This window comes from Bombus affinis, chromosome 13 (genome assembly GCF_024516045.1).
Source record: "Bombus affinis isolate iyBomAffi1 chromosome 13, iyBomAffi1.2, whole genome shotgun sequence".
In the NCBI taxonomy this organism is placed as follows: Eukaryota; Metazoa; Arthropoda; class Insecta; order Hymenoptera; family Apidae; genus Bombus; species Bombus affinis.
This window is the reverse complement of record NC_066356.1, coordinates 9,562,682-9,586,521: the sequence shown is the minus strand read 5'-3', so window position 1 is coordinate 9,586,521 and position 23,840 is coordinate 9,562,682. Positions and strand designations below refer to the sequence as shown.

General features: G+C 35.2%; 2 protein-coding genes and 1 long non-coding RNA gene across 13 annotated transcripts in view; 1 reads left to right on the top strand and 2 right to left on the bottom strand.

Annotated features, from left to right (window-relative positions):
• The first annotated feature begins 776 nt into the window (after window positions 1-776).
• LOC126923627 (uncharacterized) lies at window positions 777-18,770 on the top strand. Its single transcript, XR_007713245.1, has 4 exons — window positions 777-854; window positions 933-1,035; window positions 5,190-6,539; window positions 18,655-18,770. It is a non-coding gene; the product is annotated as an uncharacterized LOC126923627 (long non-coding RNA).
• Window positions 6,426-23,175, bottom strand: LOC126923620 (uncharacterized). Of its 3 annotated transcripts, none has more exons than XM_050737293.1 (4): window positions 22,961-23,175; window positions 21,867-21,981; window positions 19,954-21,408; window positions 6,426-6,464 (listed from the first exon to the last, which is right to left on the bottom strand). In XM_050737293.1, exons 1-4 carry the CDS (start codon window positions 22,970-22,972, stop codon window positions 6,445-6,447), a joined length of 1,602 nt encoding a protein of 533 aa, XP_050593250.1. In that variant the 5' UTR covers window positions 22,973-23,175; the 3' UTR covers window positions 6,426-6,444. The 3 variants fall into 3 exon arrangements, with proteins under 3 accessions (XP_050593250.1, XP_050593249.1, XP_050593248.1); XM_050737292.1 differs by lacking the exon at window positions 6,426-6,464 and adding an exon at window positions 17,846-18,579; XM_050737291.1 differs by lacking the exon at window positions 6,426-6,464 and having other exon boundaries at window positions 17,846-21,408.
• LOC126923614 (facilitated trehalose transporter Tret1-like) overlaps window positions 6,426-23,840 on the bottom strand; it is a 72,291-nt gene continuing 54,876 nt past the window's right edge. For 2 of the 9 annotated variants that reach the window (XM_050737247.1, XM_050737248.1), the window contains one exon: window positions 6,426-10,015. In XM_050737247.1, the coding sequence (XP_050593204.1) occupies window positions 7,522-10,015 (2,494 nt within the window). In that variant the 3' untranslated portion in view covers window positions 6,426-7,521. Of the gene's footprint in view, window positions 10,581-11,177; window positions 11,325-16,552; window positions 16,633-17,845; window positions 19,459-23,840 lie in introns of those variants that run through there. The other 7 variants (XM_050737252.1, XM_050737246.1, XM_050737251.1 and 4 more) reach the window with 7 other exon arrangements.

Here is a 23,840-nt window from a genome sequence, read left to right as displayed (position 1 = left end):
CGTATCCTGTCAATTGCGTATTACAGATTTGTACTGCTATCCCGTTACCTTCATATGCTACTACGAGGCATCAGGTTTGTTTTATTACATACGTTTATTATTGTAACAAAATCAAGTATTCTTTTGGGTTCTTTTTTTATTTTTCTCTTGATCGTACGTTGACTGTTACTTATCGATACTTTGTACTTTTTGCGTCTGAATTAGATTTCATATACGATCGTTATTTCTTTTTAATGTATTTGATTCTAGTTTTGTGCATTTATATTAAATTATTTGTTATCTTTTGTATAGGTTGGCACGAAAGGAATATAAATTCGAAATATGGACGAAATATGCAACGAAATATAGAACGACATATCGACGAAATATAACATAGACGAAAATATGGCGATTCTCGATTAATTTGATGGCTTCCGGTGATTTGGTAATATTTCATTCATTTTAATGAAAGCAATCACGTTTGTATTGTCTTTTCATTGAATCATTGAAGATATTTAGTGTACAATTATTTTTTTCATGATACATATATGATATATAATTGGACAATTTACAATTTCCTTACTTTTTTGAGAGTATGAAGATTTTCAAGATGCAAGACAGGAAAGTTTTAGGATGCAATTAAAGAAGATTATACAAATCGCATTGCTAGATCGAATACATCGAATAATTTCTTTGTTATAAATGAATTACAAGAATTATTTCATTGTTTTAACCTATATATTCCAAAATATATTTGTAAATAATTAAACACAGAAGATTTTTATATTTACGGTAAATGTGTTGAATTTTGCTGCATTTCCCGCACAATTTTTTACCGTGGCAATATCGGACTTTCTCGATCTTATGAAAATCACGTTTTTATTATTTTACACTTTTCAAGTAATCAACACCATCTTTAAAAACAAATTATAATATTCTACGCTTTGTTACAGGTTTCTTCCAGCCTTCACTTGTTCCATCGAAATCGACGATCCCGAATTGATGATTCCGGTTTGATCACGACTTCCTTCAGGATACAATTCTTCGCATTTAATGGTGAGTCGCATGCATTTTTCTTCCTCTGGTCACTCAATCATGTCGTAGGATGAAAGGTCCGAATCAACACGAGTGATTGGTTGTATAAGTAGAATTTTTGACGAGCATAGTGACCGCGGGTATTTATTATACCCGTGAGTAGTAACATTTTCTGGTCTATATTTTATTTATTAATTCAGGATAGGTTTTCTTGCACAACGCATTTTAATATATTATTTTATAATTATTATATTATTAGATATAATTAGTATATATATACATATCATTGAAAATTATACAATATATTCAATACAATTATTTATAAAATTAAATTATATTCATTATTACTATATATATCTATAAAGTCCAAATATCCATATAAATATATATATGAGTATTGATGAAATAAACGACAAAATGACTTTGTTTAAGTATTTTGTAGTGAAGAAGTCTGACACCCTCGGACTTCGTTAATACGGAAATTCAATTATGATTAAAGTTATTGTAATGCCGATGAAGATTATAAATAATATTTATTTTAATATTTTATTTAACGATGGTATGGAACAGTTTTATTATTTAAATATACACAGTATAATTTCAGTAAAAATATGAAATAAAGAAGTATATGTTAAAGTATAACTTTGTCTGCCTGTTATGACGGATATTACCAATTTCACGTGCAAGAAAACACTTCGCGACAGGCTGATATCAGAATCAAAACGGGTTTTAAACGTTTCTTTGTGTTTTTAAAAATGTGTTTTGATAAAGATATCGCCTGAGGATATTTCGAGTAATAGAGTTCACTTAGAGTCCATTGTTATTTATTGATATAAATATTATTTGCATTGAATCTTAATTTATGTTTAATAAATATGTACACTTTTCATTAATTTCCTTCATTCTAGCATAATAGTTTAATTTTTCATTAAAATAATAAAGTAAAATACATTCTAGCATAATAGTTTAATTTTTCATTAAAATAATAAAGTAAAATACAGCATAGAATTATTAAAATTTGAAGTGAAATTAGATTGCAAAATCAAAGAATATTAGCTCGTTAGATACGAAATATAATAAATAGGATAATCATATTTTTAGCATAGGATTTTCAGGTTTAACCCCTTCCATGTTCATTGTCAGAATCTCACTCACGTGCCCAGGTGCGTCTTGGGTAGGATGAAGGCAATGGGCATGATGAGTAGTTTATAAGCTTAACAATTTTTTCAGCGACTGACGTTGCGTTAGCGTATCGTGCACGACGTATTTTCTACTGAGTGTGTATGTGGTTAGGCTGTGGAATTGCGTCGTTTTTGCTATTTATTATAATGTTGAAATAGTTATGGATTCGGAAATATGAATCCAATTACCATTGAAAATAACAGTGTTAATAAATAGATATTGTGGATTATAAATAGTAATAATACTAATCTCAGTATTAAACTGCAGTGATAATTACATTGATTAAAATACGATGATCTTTTCTAGTCAAATTATTTCTTTAGATGATATACATGTACATGATTACATACAATTATGTGTATTTAATTAAAATTTAAATTTAAATATACTTGGATAATTAAAGTTGAAATTTACAGAATATTTTTACGCAATGATCGCTAGCCATCGTCAGTCGATTTCAGGAAAATGGTACGTACATTAGAGTGTGAAAGTTGTATGCCAAACTCCGGTGTCGGAGGCGTCCCTGGACGTCTTTCTAGTGTAGACTCTTGCGCCCGGGTTACGTGTGAGAACCGTGGAGTGAGTGTGTTGGTGTGTTGTCTGTTTTGCTATTTTTTAAATATAGGGCTAGGTAGAATAGGTAGCATACTTTCTGGTGTGAATGTTAATTATAAGTAGGTAGGGCCAGGCAGATTGGCACAGTCTCTGGTCGGGTAGGTGCGATTTCGCGTGTCCAACCTGTTTCAGGAAATTTGATTTGAAAAATCGACGGCGAAGCTGGCATCACGAATGGAGCATACCATTTGTCTTGAGCCTTGCCTATCGATTTTTCGAATATCGCGGTCGTGGTCGCGAGTACAGAGTAGGTTCCGAAACGAACGTTTATTGCTCGAGCACACACTTACGAACGGACAACGATGCACGGGGAATAGCATCCGCGGTTTATCCTTTTATTTCACCTTTATAAGTTATTTTTTATTTTGCGATTAGAAAGACTCGAGCTAGATTTAAGTTTCAGCGGGCATTGCGCCCGAAGAAAGAAGAGGCTATGAACCGAAGAGGCCCGGCAAACTGCCATTCAAGAGGGCAACTATCAATGACTCTGCATCCTCTGGGTCATCCAGAGCATGGAAAGTCATTCTCGTTACTACTTTGTCACTATGCTCGATTTTAGTATATATAGTAGTAGTAGTAGTAGTAGTACTTTTTTTTCTTTTTTGGCCGATGTATATATCGGTCTATCATCACATTGGGCAAATCGCGGTTTTTCTCATTAGTGTCGCGAGAGAATGATTACGGTTTGAATTAGAGTTGCAATAAAATGATAATCGCGTTTGATTTAGAGTTGCGAATTATGATATCGCGATTTTCTTTTGCAACTTTTATTATGAATTTTAAGAATTTCTGACAGAGCAATACGTATTAGAGTTTTCTTTGTTTCCTTAACAATTTTTCCTTCATTTAAAATTAGATTTTAAAAGATTAGATTTAAAAGTATTAGCGTTTGATTAATTTTATAATATTGTAACTTGAACTAGACAGTAAAATATTTTATCTTCATATATGGATATTAATTTTATTTTTGCCTTAAAAATTAGCGTTGCGGTATTCCATCGCGATTGTTTTAATAAATATTCTAGTTAGAGTTGCGTCGATGAATGATTGCATTCTTTATAGCAGTGTCGCCCTCATATTACGCCCAATGCCCAGTTCTATTCCACTGGATTGTGGAAGCACGTTCCTGCTCCTGGATCATCTGACGCAGTTATACCAGCAGTCTCCCAAATGGCTGCATTGGACGTCTTGATATTAGTGTTGCGAATACTGAAATATGACTGCATAGATTACTATTTAAAATATTTTTATTTTTTTATTTTCATTAGTTAATTAATTAGTATTACAACTATTGTATGGAGCACTCTTCGCGTATTTATCCTAAGAATTTTCTATTCTATATATGAATTTAGTAAATTAGTGTTGCGAAAAAAAAAGGTAGTCCACTCAATATGTCGTATGCAGGATATTTATGTCGTATGCAGGGCTTACGAAAACACCATTGGGTTTCTAATTGAAGTATTGAAATTAAATTAGATGTTCTATCAGGTAGAGTTTTTCAAATTTGATGGGATAGGAACTAGATGGAACGTTTGTAAGTCAGGTGTGTGGTTAGATAGAGTATCTTTACTGCTAAAAAGTACTGCTTCCTAGAAGCATCAATTCCTTCTTAATAAGTACTTTAATATTTAATTAATTTACACATGCATTTAATTATGCATGCACAATTAACAGTAATGGTTAAGTAGATAAGGTAGTGAAAGTAGATTTTATGAGACGCATCTTTCCCTATCTTAAAATAATTTTACCACAGACGGGGTACAGGAATAGACGCGATATTCAATGCTTGTTGGACTCTCACATTTTGCGGGCCGCATGACCTCTTTCTACCATTTTCGTGTCGCATGTGACGTTACTATTTCAGTTTAATACTGGTCTGAATTAAAACTATAATCTTGTACGAAATTATAAATAAAATATAGTTTACTACAATACTTCAGTAAACATCACACACTATCAAGATAATAAATCACTGTATAGTAATGTACTGTAATAAGAATTAAATGAATCGCTTAATCAGTTCTAAATAAAATTGCAATTTCATATATATGAAACAAAATATGTGAATTTTTAAATCTTTCCTACTTTCATCTTTGTATTCTCAAACCAATAATTAATTATATATTATCCAATCTGATTTTCCATCAGAAACTCGTGATACAATCTATCGATGAAACTGTTTCGATAATTTAGCGATAACGAACAGACGGTGTACCTCGATGTCCCACGGTAAGCCACGGTGTTATACGTTGTAGTCCAGTCTAGATCATCCAAAATTCTCTTCGTGACATTCGGTTATCCAAACTGGACTGTATTAGTGTAGTATTTGACTTGATATTGTTTTTCAAAGATTAATCCGTTGATTAATTTTTGGGCAGCGGTACCAATTAAGAGATCTCACCACGCGGAGGTGACTACGCACGAGATTCGCCCATGAGTTCTTTATTGCTGCACATCGATCTCGACATTCAACCTAATGGCCAGAATGTCGAGTTCTGACTTTACTTAACCATGGGCCTGCCGAGGAGGGATCGCTGAACAGAATTACGAATGCACAGCTCCAACTGAAGGAGTGGCGTCCACTCCCGTGACAGTCGAAGAGAATTACGGAGGACGTGAAATTGCAGGTCCATCGCCTAGTACTGAAGTACCAATCGGACAGGACTGCAAGTCCACGACTGAATCCCTAACAGATTCGAAAGCATCACAGGCGCGTCGACAATTCCCGGGATCCCGCGCAAACATCGAGCAATCACCAGAACAGGCGTGTCCTTGGCGCAACTTACAAATTGAAAAAGCTATGGAATGCACGTTTACCTGCATGCACCCCGAATACGCGCGAGCGACCATGCCATGTGATCATATATTTCAATCGTTGATTTAAAAGTTAGGAATTGATGGTATTGTATTAGATTAATTATCAGGATAATTAATTTATTATTTAAATCTCTTTTTTAAATTTCATACTCCATCAGAATATTGTATAATTATTTATAAATTTTCATAATCTAACTCCAAGTATATAAAACGGAGCACATTCAAACGATCACATAATGGAAATGTAGCGAGTTACCCTTTTGAGATAATTACATTCGCCGCGGCGCAACGTTATAATTTGTAAAGAGCGTGAAACACACTGATATTTTTCGATATCGGTATTTCAGAACACATGAAAGAGTCCCATATAATGTCACATCTAGTCGCGCTTTTATAATAGTGAATGTCTGAAATATCGATACCATCTCACAGAGAATTATAATATTAATGTGATTTAGTTTTTGGTTTAACTCGACCTTTACTTTCAGTTTTAAATTCACGCTTCGGTCCTTCTTACAGCTGTTTTCGTTGTTTGTTTTACATAACGATCAAAAAACTAATATTTTGCAAATGAATGGCAAAAAAAAAATTTGTCCGAATTCTTTTATACAAAATTAGTAATATATTGGCAAAGAGGAGGGGCGATGGTCCCGTGGAAAAGAAGGTCGCTAGTCAGAGTACTTTATCCAGTGAAGTCGGTGGTTTTCTTACCATTTTAATATCGTTCTCGACGTTACCGATTTCACATGACGTAGGTTTAGGACATTAGCCGTATTTGGAATTACAGTTGACTCGTCTTCATTCGGGCTTCTTTAATTAGTTTCCACTACGGATGTCTGTAATAAATTCATCTACAATAAAACTTAAATGAAATAGAACATTCAAAATCTTGTTTGTGATTTTATATATAGGTAGGAACTCCATGTTTCTTGTCGCTTTTTAATAAAATATTTGTTTCAAAGATATACAATAAATACATAATTGTTAATAGACAAAGCTTTATAAAATTATCGATATTTAAATTTTCGTGTAAATTATCGTATATTAAAAGTAGGAAATATTAGAAATTTCTGAAGTGAACACTATTATTGTAGCCAGTATTTACTGAAAATAACATTCAACATTTCGATAGAATTCCTTCTAAACAAAGCTAGGTATTTATCGTTATGCCATGGTACAGTAATTACTATAATATTCGAACTGACATATTCAAATATTTTTCAGTAATAACTATAATATAACGCCGAAGAAACCATGTCTTACATATATATATATATATATATATATATATATATATATATATATGCTTATCAGCGTCAAGCACAATGTAATAGATGTACTTATTAGCAATGTGTTATGTTAATTATATTGTGTTATTTTCAGCATAAATACTGACATTTTCGGCATACCTGCTGTTTATTGTGACAATATTAGCATATGTTATATGTTGCAAACAAGAAATAACAGCATAGATAACAGTGGAGATGTTAAAAATTATTCTTGTCCGTATTATGTCACCTTGTCATTCTTTAATATATTACTTTTCTTACTTTTGCAAACTATTTTTCAGTTAGCAAGAGTTAATTGATATTCTTACATTGTTCGTGTTATGAAATGGATAAAAAGTTTAGTTTGAGAACATGCATTCCTCTAAATTCAATGCAATTTAATTTATACGATAGATATGTTTGTAAATGACCATCACCTTTGTTAGACACATTTCTAAAATTACACGAACCAACGAAGAAAACTACTACAAAAATACTACAAAAATTGCATATCGTGATAAAATTGTAGATCTTTATCGTTATACTAATAAAAATGAGAAATAAAATATTCCGTGCAAGTAGACACCGTGCCACAGACGCACGGTGCAATTTCTCCTGTCACATTCTACGAATCCATTTCATTGGTTCTAACTTCTTCATTCGAAGAATTCAAAGTTTCACCAACTAGTAGCGCTTTAATCTCGCAATATGGTTTTCCTTTTGTTTCCGGTAACCATTTGAACACCATCAGAAATGCCAAACAGCATGATGTCGCGAAGGTCATGTAAATCGCATAGAATCCTATTTTATCGGTAATCACTTGATACAGTTTCCACACGATAAAACCAATTATATTATCGAAAATCACAATGATGGCACCAACAAAGCCTCTTAGTTCCGTAGGAAATAACTCGCATCGGAAAACATTGGGTAACGTACCTAAACCAATTTGAAACGCTGTTTGATATAATAGTAAGATGAATACGGGAATAGGCTCGATGGAAATGATAAGCTCATGTTCAACTAAGAAAAGGTAATTTGCTAAAATAGTCAATGCACAAAACGTCCCAAGCGTAGACAGAATCATAAGTATTCTTCTTCCATAATATTCCACTGTTACGATAGTGATACCGCCAGCTAGAATGCATAAAACGTGGAATATAATCATAATTTTGTATGCATTGCTGTTGATCGCTGCTTTGCCAAATAACACCTGCAGATACTGCATAGTGATGAAATTTCCGCTAAGTTGTTGTGCCATGGTCAAGCCGAGCATGATAAACAGAGCTTTTGTGTTGCTTGGTTCTAGTATTGCTCGCAGCTTGGTTGACCAGGTATATTTATTCAAATCTATGCGTACCTCATCTATGTAAGCCCATTCGCGTGAATCCACATTGGATTGTATGCATAAATTGCATCCGGGTCGTGAGTGTATTTCGCATGTGGGGTCTGGGTGTGTTTCCCTTGAGGATACTCGGCGTGTTTCGCTTGTGGATGGTCGGTGTGTTTCGCTTGCGGATGGTCGGTGTGTTTCGCTTGCGGATAGTCGGCGTGTTTCGCTTGCGGATAGTCGGCGTGTTTCGGGTGTGGATAATCGGCGTGTTTCGGGTGTGGATAATCGGCGTGTTTCGGGTGTGGTTGATCGCTGTGATTCGCTTATGGATGATGGGTATATTTCGCTTGAGGATGGTCGGCGTGTTTCGCTTGTGGATGGTCGGTGTGTTTCGCTTGCGGATGATCGGTGTGTTTCGCTTGCGGATGATCGCTGTGTTTCGCTTGAGGATAGTTGACGTGTTTCGTTTGAGGATGGTCGGTGTGTTTCGCTTGTGGATGGTCGGCGTATTTTGCTTGTGGATGATCGGTGAATTTTGCTTGTGGATGGTTGGTGTATTTCGCTTGTGGATGGTTGGTGTATTTCGCTTGTGGATGGTCGGTGTGTTTCACTTGCGGATGATCGCTGTGTTTCGCTTGAGGATAGTTGACATGTTTCGTTTGAGGATGGTCGGCGTGTTTCGCTTGTGGATGGTCGGTGTATTTCGCTTGCGGATGATCGCTGTGTTTCGCTTGAGGATAGTTGACGTGTTTCGTTTGAGGATGGTCGGTGTGTTTCGCTTGTGGATGGTCGGCGTATTTTGCTTGTGGATGATCGGTGAATTTTGCTTGTGGATGGTTGGTGTATTTCGCTTGTGGATGGTTGGTGTATTTCGCTTGTGGATGGTCGGTGTGTTTCGCTTGCGGATGATCGCTGTGTTTCGCTTGAGGATAGTTGACATGTTTCGTTTGAGGATGGTCGGTGTGTTTCGCTTGTGGATGGTCGGTGTGTTTCGCTTGCGGGTGGTTGGTGTGTTTCGCTTGTGAATGGTCGGTGTGTTTCGCTTGCGGATGATAGCTGTGTATCGCTTATGGATGGTCGGTGTGTTTCGCTTGCGGATGATAGCTGTGTATCGCTTGTGGGTGGTTGGTGTGTTTCGCTTATGGATGATCGCTGTGTATCGCTTGTGGATGATTGCTGTGTATCGCTTGTGGATGATCGCAGTGTATCGCTTGTGAATGATCGCTGTGTTTCGCCTGTGGATGATCGGAGTATTTTGCGTATGGATCGTCTGTATATTTGGAGTGTGGATGGTCGGTGTGCTTTGCTTGTGGGTGGTCGGTGTGTTTTGCTTGTGGGTGGTCGGTGCGTTTCGCTTGTGGATGATTGCTGTATTTCGCTTGTGGATGGTCGGTGTGTTTCGCCTATGGATGATCGCTGTATTTCGCTCGTGGAGGGTAGGTATGTTTCGCTTGTGAATGGTTGGTGTGAATCGCTTATGGATTCTAAGTGTACTGAGGAGATGGATTGTAAGTGTGAATCGCTAATGGGTTGTGATGGTATATCGCTTCTGGATTGTGAGGGTAAATCGCTTCTGGATTGTGAGGGTAAATCGCTTCTGGATTGTGAGGGTAAATCGCTTCTGGGTTGTGAGGGTAAATCGCTTCTGGATTGTGAGGGTAAATCGCTTCTGGATTGTGAGGCTAAATTGATTCTGGATTGTGAGGGTACTACTTGTTCACGTACAGAATCTAGTTCGATTCCCATTATGCGAGGATCTACGATGCCTTTGTAATATGCTATCGACCTGCATGCTTGCAGCATTCGACCTTTTCCCAACAAGAAATACGGAGTTTCGGGGAAACACGTGTTCGAGAAGAGGGACATAAAGGATATTATTACAAGAACCGCAATGAGTGACTTGTACGTCATACAGAGATGTAAGGCGCAGGTTAGCACTATCCCGTTTAAAACGTTCAGTGCAATTGCAGTACCTATGGCGCCTCTGATGTTGCTGTTGGCGACTTCTGACACGTACACGGGATTTATTGTGTGGGCAATACCAACGCCTACACCGTGAATCACCCGAGCAAGGTATATGTCTTGCACGGAAGTTGTTCTGTAGATGATGAACCAGCCTATGCTGAATATTGTGCTGCATAAAAGGAGGCAGTTTTTACGACCGTTGCGATCGGCCAAATGGGCAGCCGCAAGTGAACCGATTATTGAACCAAATACTGTCAAATAAACGATCAATGAATATTCGTCGTGTGTTAACGTTAGCGGCATGCCGTCGGTCTCGGCTATTAGATAATGAAGAAAAATCATTGTCCATCCGTTGATTGTACCGACTACGACCATGGTTAGCATTGCTGGAATGAGAAACAGGTAATGCTATATATAGCATATGGTAATTGTAGTGCGGTTATTTTATAAAAATACTGCGTATATTTACGCAAACTTATATTTTTAATATATGCTATTAATATATTTATAATTAATACATACCGCAGGCTATGAGTAATTGGACTCTTCGCGATGTTAGCTGGAATGCTTTCCACTAGTTTTATTTCTTAACTATTTTATTATTAATCTGTTAATCCATTCGCATTATGTGCATTAAGTAAAATAGTACACGAAGTAAAATTTGTTAGAGACTTGCGATAAGTCTAGGTGTATTAATGTGTAATAATGTACATTTTTTCGCTATCAGATTTCTCTTAAATATATAAAAGTTCACATTCGATTTATGATGGAATAATCAGTGAATAAAATAAAGAATCAGTGCGGTGAATATCAGAATCGAAATGTTAAATTTATCGTAATGAAGGATGGAATAGAAATGCTACTTTAAACGATGGTATGTAAGTCATTAGAAGCGAGAAATAATTCACGAACACCACTATGAAACATCAATTCGAGGAAGGAAAGGAAATTGCAGTCTGCGTATTAAAATTACAGATAAATACCTGACGTAACATCAAGAGTGAAAACTAACCGGAAGTACATGCTAGGAATTGCCGCCATTGTGATTGGGAGAAACAACAAGGAGCTTCCCTTCGTGGTGATAAAGCGACAGGATTTAAACCATCGTCCTGATTCAATCTCGTAGCATCCTGGAAAACAGATACCTTTGTCAAGAATAGAAATCGTAATTCTTTTCTAATCAGATAGTCTAATTAAACTTTTGAGCGAACATAAATTCCATACCGCGGAACAGATATTAACACTACGTTTACGGGCTTTTTTTATATACCTATTTCTACGAGGACTCGTCAAATTGACGGGTAAACGAAAATGCGTATTTTCTTTAAAAAATTGATTTATTCAAATTAAGTCTGAATTGAACAATATTAGGCTTCACGTTTAAATAAATTATTAATAAATAAAAAGTCTTTTTTTTAATTATCACGGATAGCAATAACATTAACGCTATAGGGTAATCATATTTATTGAGTACATTTTTTACAAATATACTGAATTTTGTATTGCCTCTATTTTTTTTTTGCAGTAGGCCACTTGGCAACTTTTTCGCACTTTGGACGTTGAAAGTGGCAGAGATGAAGCGTCTGATCTTTGACAAAATATGAACTTCTTTCTGGATATTTTTCATCCAGTGCTCCCTTTACGTAGTATCCACGCGTTTATCTCTGCCAAATCTAAAATATTGAAAAAAAACTTGAAAGGGCCATCGGAAACTCCCTACTTTCACATTATATTTGCGTATCATCTGATCAACGACGTCCACACCAAACTTTGTTTCATTATAAAAAGCAATGGTTTCTGGAACACGTTTATAATTGTCTTCTATTTGTATACCTGTATGTTTGGTGCTTAGAAGGAGGACTTTTACGTTAGGCTCACTTTTATACACAGTAAGCGTGCAGTTTTCTGATTTATATAAATTTGAAGAAAACAAAGTCATCTTGTCCTTCTTTCTCCTGAGCATAGAGTTTCATCTTTCCCCACATGAGGTAAACCATTCAAAATATATTTTGTTTGGACGTCAACTGCAAACGAAAACTAATGCCAAATATATGAGGCATATTCGACATATATTGCGTAAACCTGAATCAGACTTTCGTTGGAAGTAATTGGTCATCAGACGTTTTCATATGGCTTGTAACAAGTCTGGCTATTGCTTGTAAATCTGTTCTATATTTCGGATATTTTCTTTTTTTTTTTTATTTACTAGTATTTTACAATCAATTCTTGCATTGAGAATTTTGAGTAATTTTCTCTGGCGTGGCGCAGTGACATGACTAATTATTTATAATAAGTTAATACTTATTAATAAATATCTAGTTGAATCTTGTGCTTAGGTCTAACGGATAGTGTTTTTTTAGCCTGCGGATCTGGTCTGACTTGTTAAGTAATTTAGTAATTAGGGGGTTTCGATGTTTGATGACTCTTTTGCTATATCTATTGCTATCTTTTGATATTTCTTCTTTGACTGTGGGTATCTTGAGGTCACGATGTATTGCTTTGTTGGTAACATACCAGGGTGCATTTATTAGGGATCTTAGCGTTTTCGATTGGAAGCGTTGAAGTATTTCAATGTTGGAAATACTTGCTGTTCTCCATAGTTGGATTCCGTAGGTAAAGATAGGTTTTATTATGCTCTTATAGAGTGTAATTTTGTTCTGCGTGATTAGGTTGGAGTGTTGGCCAGTGAGCCAGTAGAATTTTTTAAGTTTATCCCTGAGTTGCTTAGATTTGTCTGTGATGTGTTGTTTCCATGTTAATCTCCTGTCCAGAGTCATGTCCAGGTATCTGACTGAGTCCTTGTTAGGAATTGTTATATTGTTAATGGTCACCTGAGGGCAGGTTTGTTTTCGTAGCGTGAAGGTTACATATATGGATTTGTTTTCATTAATTTTGAAGCCCCATTTATGAAACCACTTTTCCATAGAGTCGAGACATCGTTGGAGACTGGATGAAGCAATTATCGGGTCTGCGTGGGAAGCTAATAGCGCTGTGTCGTCAGCAAATGACGCTATAGTTATCTCTGTTGATATTGGTAAATCAGCAATGTATTATAGATGGAGAGCAACAGGGGTCCGAGGACACTACCTTGAGGTATGCCAGCTTCTATTGGGGATGTTGTGGTTGTGGCGTCTAAGTATTTAGCCATGAATTGTCTTTTGGTTAGATAGGACTTTAGGATGGAGTAGTAGATGTGTGATAGGATTTTTTTAAGTTTGTATAGAAGCCCTTCACGCCATACTTTATCGAATGCCTGTTGAATGTCAAGGAATACCGCTGAGCAATATTTTTTCTTTTCTAGGATTTGGCTGATATTGTGTGTTATGCGATGGATTCACTCTATTGTAGATTGTTGCTTCCGAAAACCGAATTAATGATGTGGCAATGTTTTCAAATCCTCTAGGAGTGAAAGGAATCGATTCGTTAGCATCTTTTCGAATAGTTTTGTCAAAGTAGGTAGAAGACTAATTGGGCGATAGGAGTTAGTTTCATATATTGGTTTTCCGGGTTTAGAGATGAGAGTAATCAGTGATATTTTCCAAGCCTTAGGATAGTATTCAAGGCGAAAATTGCGTTAAAAATTGATGTGATGAGTTCCTTGATTGCTTTATTGCATATTTGGTCATGCCCCGATGCTTTCCTGGGATTTAGGCGACGGATTAATTCTATAATTTCTATAGAAATGAAGGGTTTAATAGGAGGAGACATTTGGAAGGGAGAGTGCAGGTATTCCGTAATATCCGCGGCAATTTTGGAGGAATGAGGTTTAAATACGTTAGATAGGTGGTCAGCAAACAGGTTGGCTTTTTCTATAGGGCTACACGCCCATCCACCTCGCGGACTGCGGATTGGAGAGATTATTTTCGTAGGGCGCGTGAGTTTCCTGGAAGCCTTCCATAGTGAGTAGTTGGAGTCAGCTGTGGAGGGCAAATTGGCGAGATATTTTTGAAAACAATCATTTTTATAGTTTTTGATGATTTTGGTTAACTTCCTAGTTGCGTTGTTTAGTTTGCGTTTGTCATCCGGTGTTCTATGGGTCTGCCATACTCTTCTTAGTCTACGTTTTTCTGCGATTTTTTTAAATACGTAATGGGGATATTCATGTTTGCTGATAGAAGTCTTAGTAGGCGTGGAGGAGCAGATAGCGTTTATTATGCTCGTGTTTAAGTATTCTGTGGCTGTTTCGATATCTTCATTTGTTTTTAGGGAAATTAAGGCTGAAGTTGAGTGATTAAAGACTTCTCTAAAGAGCTGCCAGTTGGTGAGTTGGTTATGAATAAAGCCATTAGGTGGATTTTCGATAATTGTTGAACTAATTGATGCTATAACGGGGGAATGGTCAGAAGAGAGTTCCGCCGAGGAGTTGATTCGGACATATCTTGGCGAGATATTTTTAGTTATGAAGAAGTCAAGTAAATCAGGTATTTTGTTAGTGTCAGTGGGCCAGTATGTGGGTTCATATGTGGTGAGGTAGTTGAGATTGTTGGTGTTGGTATGTTTGACGTTATAGTCTCCTTCAGCAATGAATCTATTGCGTTTGTAATCTTTCGAAGGCTTTCAATGATCTCGCTTCATATGCGTCCCGAGCATATAGAATTCTTACAAAACTACGTAACTCAGAAACTGTGATTGTTCGTTTTTTTCAAAACTCGATGCGTCTCGGTTTCAGTGCAATCTTTTATGTGTTCCATTATGTGTCTGTCAATTATCAATTTGAAAGCACTAGTTACACCACCCGACATAATATTTCTCTTAGCATAGCCAGTAGGTCCTGCGATATCCTTGAATATCATACGAACGGGCGTCCTACACCTAGATCTGTCTGCTTTCAGTTTTATCCACTATGTCCCCACCCATTACATTTTGGGATGTGCTTGGAATACTCGTCTTTTCATCTTCGAAGTTAAAACTAGAAAAAATACGTATCCTTTACTTGTTACGACACACTTTCAAAAAGTTTTCCTCCTCACTATCCGAAGATCCTTGTATCTCTCCACTTTCAGTGTATTCAGAACTTTCACTGTCAGCTTCTCTTTGGTCTACTTCATATTGATCTTCTTCGGAGGTATCCTCAGAACAATCTTCATTGATGTTGATAATTATGTTCAATATCTTATTATATCTCTTGGATTTACTCATAATTGCTAGAAACGGAGGATTAATCAAAAAAAGAAAATACTGTGTCCAAATTCAATTATCCTATTGTAACTACTTACAATAAGCGGAGACAATAATGGGAAATGTCTACAATAACTGAACTTTTGCACAGTCTTTGAAAAACGGTTTGTTTATGAAATCAGTTGGTCCGTCAATTTGACGGGTTTCGTACAGATAGGTATACTACATACAGATTTAAAAAATTAGAAAGCTTACGAAAAAATAATTGTGTACATAAATCCTTTAGACGAAATGATTAATTTACGATGCAAAGTGGTTAAAATTTTTGAGATAATTCATTTCGAAGTTTGAAATCCGTGAAATTGACGGGTCCCGTAAACCTAGTGGCAATAAGTATTTAAATATAAATATTTTTTCGAAGGAATTAAAAAATTGTCTTTTTCCTATCTTAATAGAAATACAATTTATGGTATTTCTATCAACAGCATTAAAATATGCTTGATGTTATTTGACTTTATTATAGATAGAAACCGTACTTGAGTTCTTCACTGACGTTTGCTAATGGTTATTTGTGCTTTTGCAAACTTTCTCCTAAACTCATTTCCTCTGATTGTCCTCCAAATCAATGATCATTTGAACCGTTTTTATATGTTTCTTAAATATCTTTTGTAAATAATGAAATATATGAACATGTCGCATAGAGTATGATTCGATATTTATAAGACGTAACAGTTTTAAGCTGTAGAGCCGTATGTTTTGATGGGTCGTGACAGTTTAAGTCAGGCTGAAAAATTCAAAATTTTAAATGCTCACGATCGATTAAGACACAAGGTCAAAGATTTAAGATTATTGTGACTTTTAAATATCGAATCATATTCAAAGGTTCAGACGGTATCAAACGGACAATTTGGTATTATCGACACGATATGTTAATACATTTCACTATTTGTCAAAACTTTAAATCGAGGCGTAGGAATCAAAACTTTAAAGTTTTGGTAATACTTGCAAGTTCTATAAATCTTGAAGAACGTTCGATATAATTGTAGATTCGAAATAAATACTAATAGCTATGGATTCGTATCTCTATTTGGAAATAAAAGAATAATACTCAAATTCGCTGAAAATAGGTATCTCAAACAGACGCATTTTTTTATATTCTCGTTGAATTAGAACTTAGGATTTGTTACTCTGCGATATTTATTTCAAAAATATTTATTATATAATCGTATTAAATACTTACCATTCTAAGCTGGGACATGCTGCCAGGAATAAGTACTTTCACGAAATAATATAATCACGATAGATTTTCAATAATTCAATTCGTAGAATTCAGTTCACATATAATTATTTAAAAATTGCACGAAAGATCATGTGTAGTTATCGATCGAAAAAAAAAGAACAACTGCAAGAAATCTTTACACTGAATCTCGCGATTTACGGGTTTCGTATTGTTTTGTTCGATTTACACGACTGCCTCTACCATACTGGGTACTTCTGGGGCTACTTCCCCTTTACATACAGTCGACATTATTTCAATACATAAACACTTCTAATTCCCCTTGTTACATGTTTAAACGTAACGAATCAATTTTCAATATTCTAACGTAGGAACAATAATATTTTTTTGCTTATTCTATCTATAAAATATCGTAATTAAAGTGTTAGAATAACCGAATACCGACGATTATATGATATATATTTCCTATAATATAAAAATTAAGATGGGCAAAAATAATTTCACAGCTTCGACTATTTGTTATTTTTGTTTCATGTTGCTACACCCGCTACGTTGTTATCATAATCCAGCATTTGAAGTATCTTTAATTTCTTGAAGTATAGCTTCCTTTATCGTGGCAATTCTTTTTCTCATTGCTTTCCCCCTATTTCGACGTTTCCTACTGAAACTGTCGTATTCTCTACGATCTCTCACGCGTCGAAACATATTTTCGTTTGTAACTTTCTCTGTAGGGAAACGCTTATCAGAAATCATTTTCCCTCCTTGCATCTGCATCTTCGTACACTGAGAACACTTACATCGTATCAATAATTTCTGCGAATGTGTACAGTACTGCTCGATTCCTGCACTTGCTCCAATTATATCGAATAAGATTGCTTTCAGGCTCACGACGCAAAGAATCATCCTACTCTTGTATGCAATGGCTATGAGCGATTGGGGGTTGCATCTGAGTGATTGTGGATTTTGTCAATAGCCTCTAATGATGACATCCGCAATCACTTAGTTGCCAACCCAATAGTATCCTGCTGCGATAACAGTCGTTTGTTTGCCTCTTGCGTTTCTCGGAAATCAGAGCGATTAAGCATCACCGGCGTGTCGACAACTCCTGTGATCCTGCGCAAACATCTGGCAGTCACCAGAACAGACGTGTTCTTAGGGTGACTTACAAATTGAAAAAGCTATGCAATGCACGTTTACCTGCATGCACCCGGAATAAGCACGAGCGACCATGCCATATGATCATATATTTAATCATTGATATAAAAGTTAGGAATGGATGGTATTGTATTAGATTAATTATCAGGATAATTAATTTATTATTACGATTTTTAAATTTTACAATCCATCGTAATATTGTATAACCATTTATAAATTTTCATAATTTAACTTCAAGTATATAAAACGGAGCACATTCAAACAATCACATAATGGAAATGTAGCGAGTTACCCTTTTGAGATAATTACATTCGCCGCGGCGCAACGTTATAATTTGTAAAGAGCGTGAAACACACTGATATTTTTCGATATCGGTATTTCAGAACACATGAAAGAGTCCCATATAATGTCACGTCTAGTCGCGCTGTTATAATAGTGAATGTCTGAAATATCGATACCATCTCACAGAGAATTATAATATTAATGTGATTTAGTTTTTGGTTTAACTCGACCTTTACTTTCAGTTTTAAATTCACGCTTCGGTCCTTCTTACAGCTGTTTTCGTTGTTTGTTTTACATAACGATCAAAAAACTAATATTTTGCAAATGAATGGCAAAAAAAAAAAAAATTTGCCCGAATTCTTTTATACAAAATTAGTAATACCTTGACAAAGAGGAGTGGCGATGATCCCGTGGAAAAGAAGGTCGCTAGTCAGAGTACTTTATCCAGTGAACTCGGTGGTTTTCTTACCATTTTAATATCGTTCTCGACGTTACCGATTTACATGACGTAGGTTTGGGATCTTAGCAGTATTTTGTATTACAGTTGACTCGTCTTCGTTCGGACTCCTTTAATTAATTTCCACTACGGATGTCTGTAATAAATTCGTCTACAATAAAACTTAAATAAAATAGAACATTTAAAATCTTGTTTGTGATTTTATATCTAGATAGGAACTCCATGTTTCTTGTAGCTTTTTAATAAGATATTTGTTCAAATGGTGTACAATAAATACATAATTGTTGATAGACAATGCTTTATAAAATTATCGGTATTTAATTTTTCACTATGTAATAATTATCGTTTATTAAAAATGGGAAATATTATAAATTTCTGAAGTGAACACTATTATTATAGCCATTATTTACCGAAAATATCGTTCGACAGTTTGATAGAATTCCTGCTAGACCAGACTAGATATTTATCACTGTGTTATGGTACAATAATTACTATAATATTTGAACTAACATATTCAAATATTTTTCAGTAATAACTATAATATAACGCCGAAAATGCCGTGTCTTACACATATATATTTATATATGTAAACACATATGCTTATGATTGACAAACACATTGTAATATAAGTACTTATTAGCAATGTGTTATGTTAATTATATTACATTATTTTTAACATAAATACTGACTTTTTCAGCATACTTGCTGTTTATCGTAACAATATTAACATGTGTATATGTGATATACATATGTTACATATTGCAAAAAAATAACAGCATAGATAGCTGCTGAGGTATAAAAAATTGTTTTTGTCAGTATTATGTCAGCTTGTCATTCTTTAATATATTACTCTTCTTACTTTTGCAAACTGTTGTCCAATTATCTCGAGTTAAATTGATATTGTTACATTGTTCGTGTTATGAAATGGATAAAAAGTTTAGTTTGAGAACATGTATTCCTCTAAGTTCAATGCAAGTCAATTTATACGATAAATATGTTTGTAAATGACCATCATCTTTGTTAGACACATTTCTAAAGTTACACGAACAAACGAAGAAAACTACGTTACTACAAAAATTGCATATCGTGTAAAATTGTAGATCTTTATCGTTACACTAATAAAAATGAGAAATAGACTATTCCGAGTAATTAAACACCGTGCCACGGATATACGGTGCAATTTCTCCTGTCATATTCTACGAATCCATTTCATTGGTTCTAACTTCTTCATTCAAAGAATTCAAATTTTCACCAACTAGAAGCGCTTCAATCTGCTTATATGTTTTTCCTTTTGTTTCCGGTATCCATATGAGTACCATCATAAATGCCAAAAAGCATGATGTCGCGAAGATAAAGTAAATCGCATACGGTCCTACATTATCGATAATCACTTGATACAGTTTCGACACGGTAAAACCAATTATACCATCGAAAACCACAATGATGGCACCAATAAAATCTTTTAGTTCTGTAGGAAATAACTCGCATAGAAGAACATTGGGTAACGTACCTAAACCAATTTGAAACATTACTTGATACATTATGAGGTCGATAACGGGAAGAGGGGCGACGATAGAAACGTCAGACTTATCTTGAACTATCAAAAGATTAGTTGCTAGAATAACCAATGTAAAACACGACCCAAGTGTAGACAGAATCAAAAGTGTTTTTCTTCCAAGAGATTTCACTGTTAAGGTGGATATAGTGCCAGATATATGGCCGACAGCCAGGACCAAAATCGTTACTGCGCTTGCTCCGATATCGATCGTTGTTTTGCCAAACTGCACTAGCAGATACTGCATAGTGATGAAGTTTCCGCTAAATCGCTGTGCCATGATCAAGCCAAGCATGATAAACAACGCTTTCCTGTTGCTTCGTTGTAGTATTGCTCGCAGCTTAGTTGTCCAGTTATATTTAGTTATAGCTCTGTGTATCTTATCTATATCAGTCCATGCGTGTGAATCCAGATTGGATTGCGTGCGTAAATCACTTGTGGATAGTCGGTGTATTTCACTTGTGGATGGTCGGTGTAATTCGCTTGTGGATTGTGAGTCTAATTCTTTCGAGGGCTGTAGGGTTAATTCGAGAGAGTTGCGTGAGTGTTGTAGGAGTAATTCACCTGTGGGTTGCGGATGTACTTCGCATATGTCTTCTGAGTATAGCGTGGATATGGATTGTGAGTGTGAATCGCTACTTGATTGTGAGGGTAGATCACTACTGGATTGTGAGTGTAATATTTCGCTTGTGGGTTCTGGATATATTTCGCTTATGGATGGTCCGTATATATCGCTTATGGATGACTGGTTTAATTCATTTATGGATGGTGGTTGTAATTCGTATCTGTTTTGTGCACGTAGACGACGTAGTTGCATTTTTACTTCGTAAATATTTACGAAGCTTTCGTAATATTCTATCGACTTCCATGTTGCCACCGAGAAATACGGATTTTCGGGGAAATACGCGACCGACAAGAAGGATATAAAGGATATTATTACAAGAACCTCCAGCAGTGACTCGTACATCAGCCAGAGTCCTAGGGTGCAGGTTAGAAGTGACCCGATAGATACGTTCACTACGCTTAGAATACTTAAAGTGCCTCTGATGTTGATGTCGGCGACTTCTGGCACGTACATGGGATTTATCGTGTAGGCAATACCAACGCCTATACCGAGAATCACCCGAGCAAGGTATAGCATTGGCACGGAAGTTGTGACGTAGATGATGAACCAGCCTAAGGTGAACATTGCGTTACATAAAACGAGACAGCTTTTACGACTGCTGTGGACGGCCACCTGGGCACCCACAAGTGAACCGATCATTGAACCAAGTACTGTCAAAGAAACGATCCATGATGATTCGTCGAGTGTTAAGGTCAGCGGCACGCCGCCGATCCCGGATATTAAATAAAAAAGAGAAATTGTCGTCCATCCGTTGACTGAACCAACTATGACCATGGTTAGCATAACTGGAATGAGAAACAGGTAATTTTAACTATTACTTAACTATTTTATTATTAAGCTGTTAATCCATACACATTATGTGCATTAAAAAAATAGTACATGAAGTAAAATACTACATGAAGTAAACTTTGTTAGAGAGTTGCGATAAGTCTAGGTGTATCAATGTATGATAATGTACATTTTTCCGCTTTTAGATTTCTCATAAATATATAAAAGTCCGCAATCGATTTATGATATAATAAAGCATCATTGCGATGAATATCAGAATTGAAATCTTAAATTTATTATAATGTAGGATGGAGTATAAATGTAACTTTAAACGATGGTACGTAAGTCATTAGAAATGAACAATAATTCACGAACACCACTATGAAACATCAATTCGAAAGGGGAAAGGAAATTGCATTCTGCGTATTAAAATTACAGATAAATACCTGACGTAACATCAAGAGTGAAAACTAACCGAAAATACTTGCTAGCCATTGCCGCATTCGAAGTTTGAAGAGCCTACGAGCTTTCCTTTGTGGTGATAAATCTACAGGATATAAACCTCCGCCTTCAGACAATCTCCTGCGAAACTGGAAAACAGATACCTTCGTTAAGAATAGAAATTATAATTCTTTTCTAATTAGATAGTCTAATCAAACTTTTAAGCGAATATAAATTCCAAACCACGGAAAATATATTAATAAGTATTTAAATATTAATATTTTTTCAAAGGAATTGACAAATTTTCTTCTTCCTATCTTAATAGAAATGCAATTTATGATATTTCTATCAACAGCATTAAAATATGCTTGATGTTATGTGACCTTATTATAGATAGAAGACGTACTTGTGTTCTTGCCTGACGTTTGCTAATGGTTATTTGTGCTTTTGAAAACTTTCTTCTAAAATCATTCCTTTCGATTGTCCTCCAAATCAATGATCATTTGGACGGTTTTTATATGTTTCTTAAATATCTTTTGTAAATAATGAAATATATGAACATGTCAGATAGATAATACCGAAGAACCGTTTGAATCTTTGGGTATGATTCGATATTTATAAGACGTAACAGTTTTATGCTTTGAACTTTATGTTTTGGTGGGTCATGACCGTTTAAACCAGGGTGAAAGATTCAAAATTTTAAATGCCCACGATCGATTATAACACATGGTCAAAAATTTAACATTATTTTGATTTTTAAATATCGAATCATATTCGAAGGTTCAGACGGTTCTTTGGTATTATCGACACGATATGTTAATACATTTCATTATTTGCTAAAACTTTAAATTGAGACGTCGATTATCAAAACTGTTTTGGTAATGCTTGCAAGATCTATAGATCTTGAAAAACCTTCGATACAATTGTAGATCCGAAATTAATACTAATTTCTATGGATTCGTATCTCTACTTGGAAATAAAAAATAACAGTTGAATTCGCTGAAATAGGTATCACAAACAGATCCATTTTTTATATTCTCGTTCAATTAGAATTCGTTATGCTGCGATATTTAATTTCTAACAGTTTAGTTCAAATATATTTATTGTATAATCATGTTAAAAGCTTACCGTCCTACGCATGGGACATGTTGCCAGAAAATAGGTACTTTCACGCAATTATATAATCACGATAGATTTTCTATAGTTCAGTTTGTAGAATCCAGTTCGCACATAATTATTTTAAAAACTGCACGAAAGATCATGTGTAGTTATCTATCGAAAGAAAAGAACAACTGTAAGAAATCTTTACACTGAATATCGCGATTTACTGATTTCGTATTGATTTGTTCGATTTACACGATAGCCACAACCATACTGGGTACTTCTGTAACTACTTCCCTTTACATACAGTCGACATTATTTCAATACATAAACACTTCTGATTCTCCTTGTTATATGTTTAAATGTAACGAATCAATTTTCAATATTATGACGTAGGAACAATAATATTTTTTTGCTTATTCTATCTAGAACAATCTTCTATATCTATCTTCTATATCAATCTTTTATACTATCTTAGAACAATCGAGTGCCAACAATTACATGATAAATATTGCTCATAATATAAAAATGAAAATGAGAAAAAATAATTGCACAGCTTCGACTATTAGTTATTTTTGTTCCATGTTGCGACATCGGCTATATTGCGATCATAATGCAGCATTTGAATTATCTTTAATTTCTTGAAGCATAGCTTCCTTTATCGCGGCAATATTTTTTTTTTTCGTTGCTTTCCCTCTGTATCGACATTTACTACTGAAATTTTCGCGATGTCCAACGATGTCCAACGATGCCCCACGGTGTCCCACTGTGCAGTGAAGTCTAGATCATGCAAAATTCTCTTAGTGGCTTTTGGAGATATAAACCGGATTGTAGCGTAGTTATTGGCTTGGTATCAGATTAATCAACTGATTAATTTTTGGAAAACGATGCCAATTACCAAATCTTA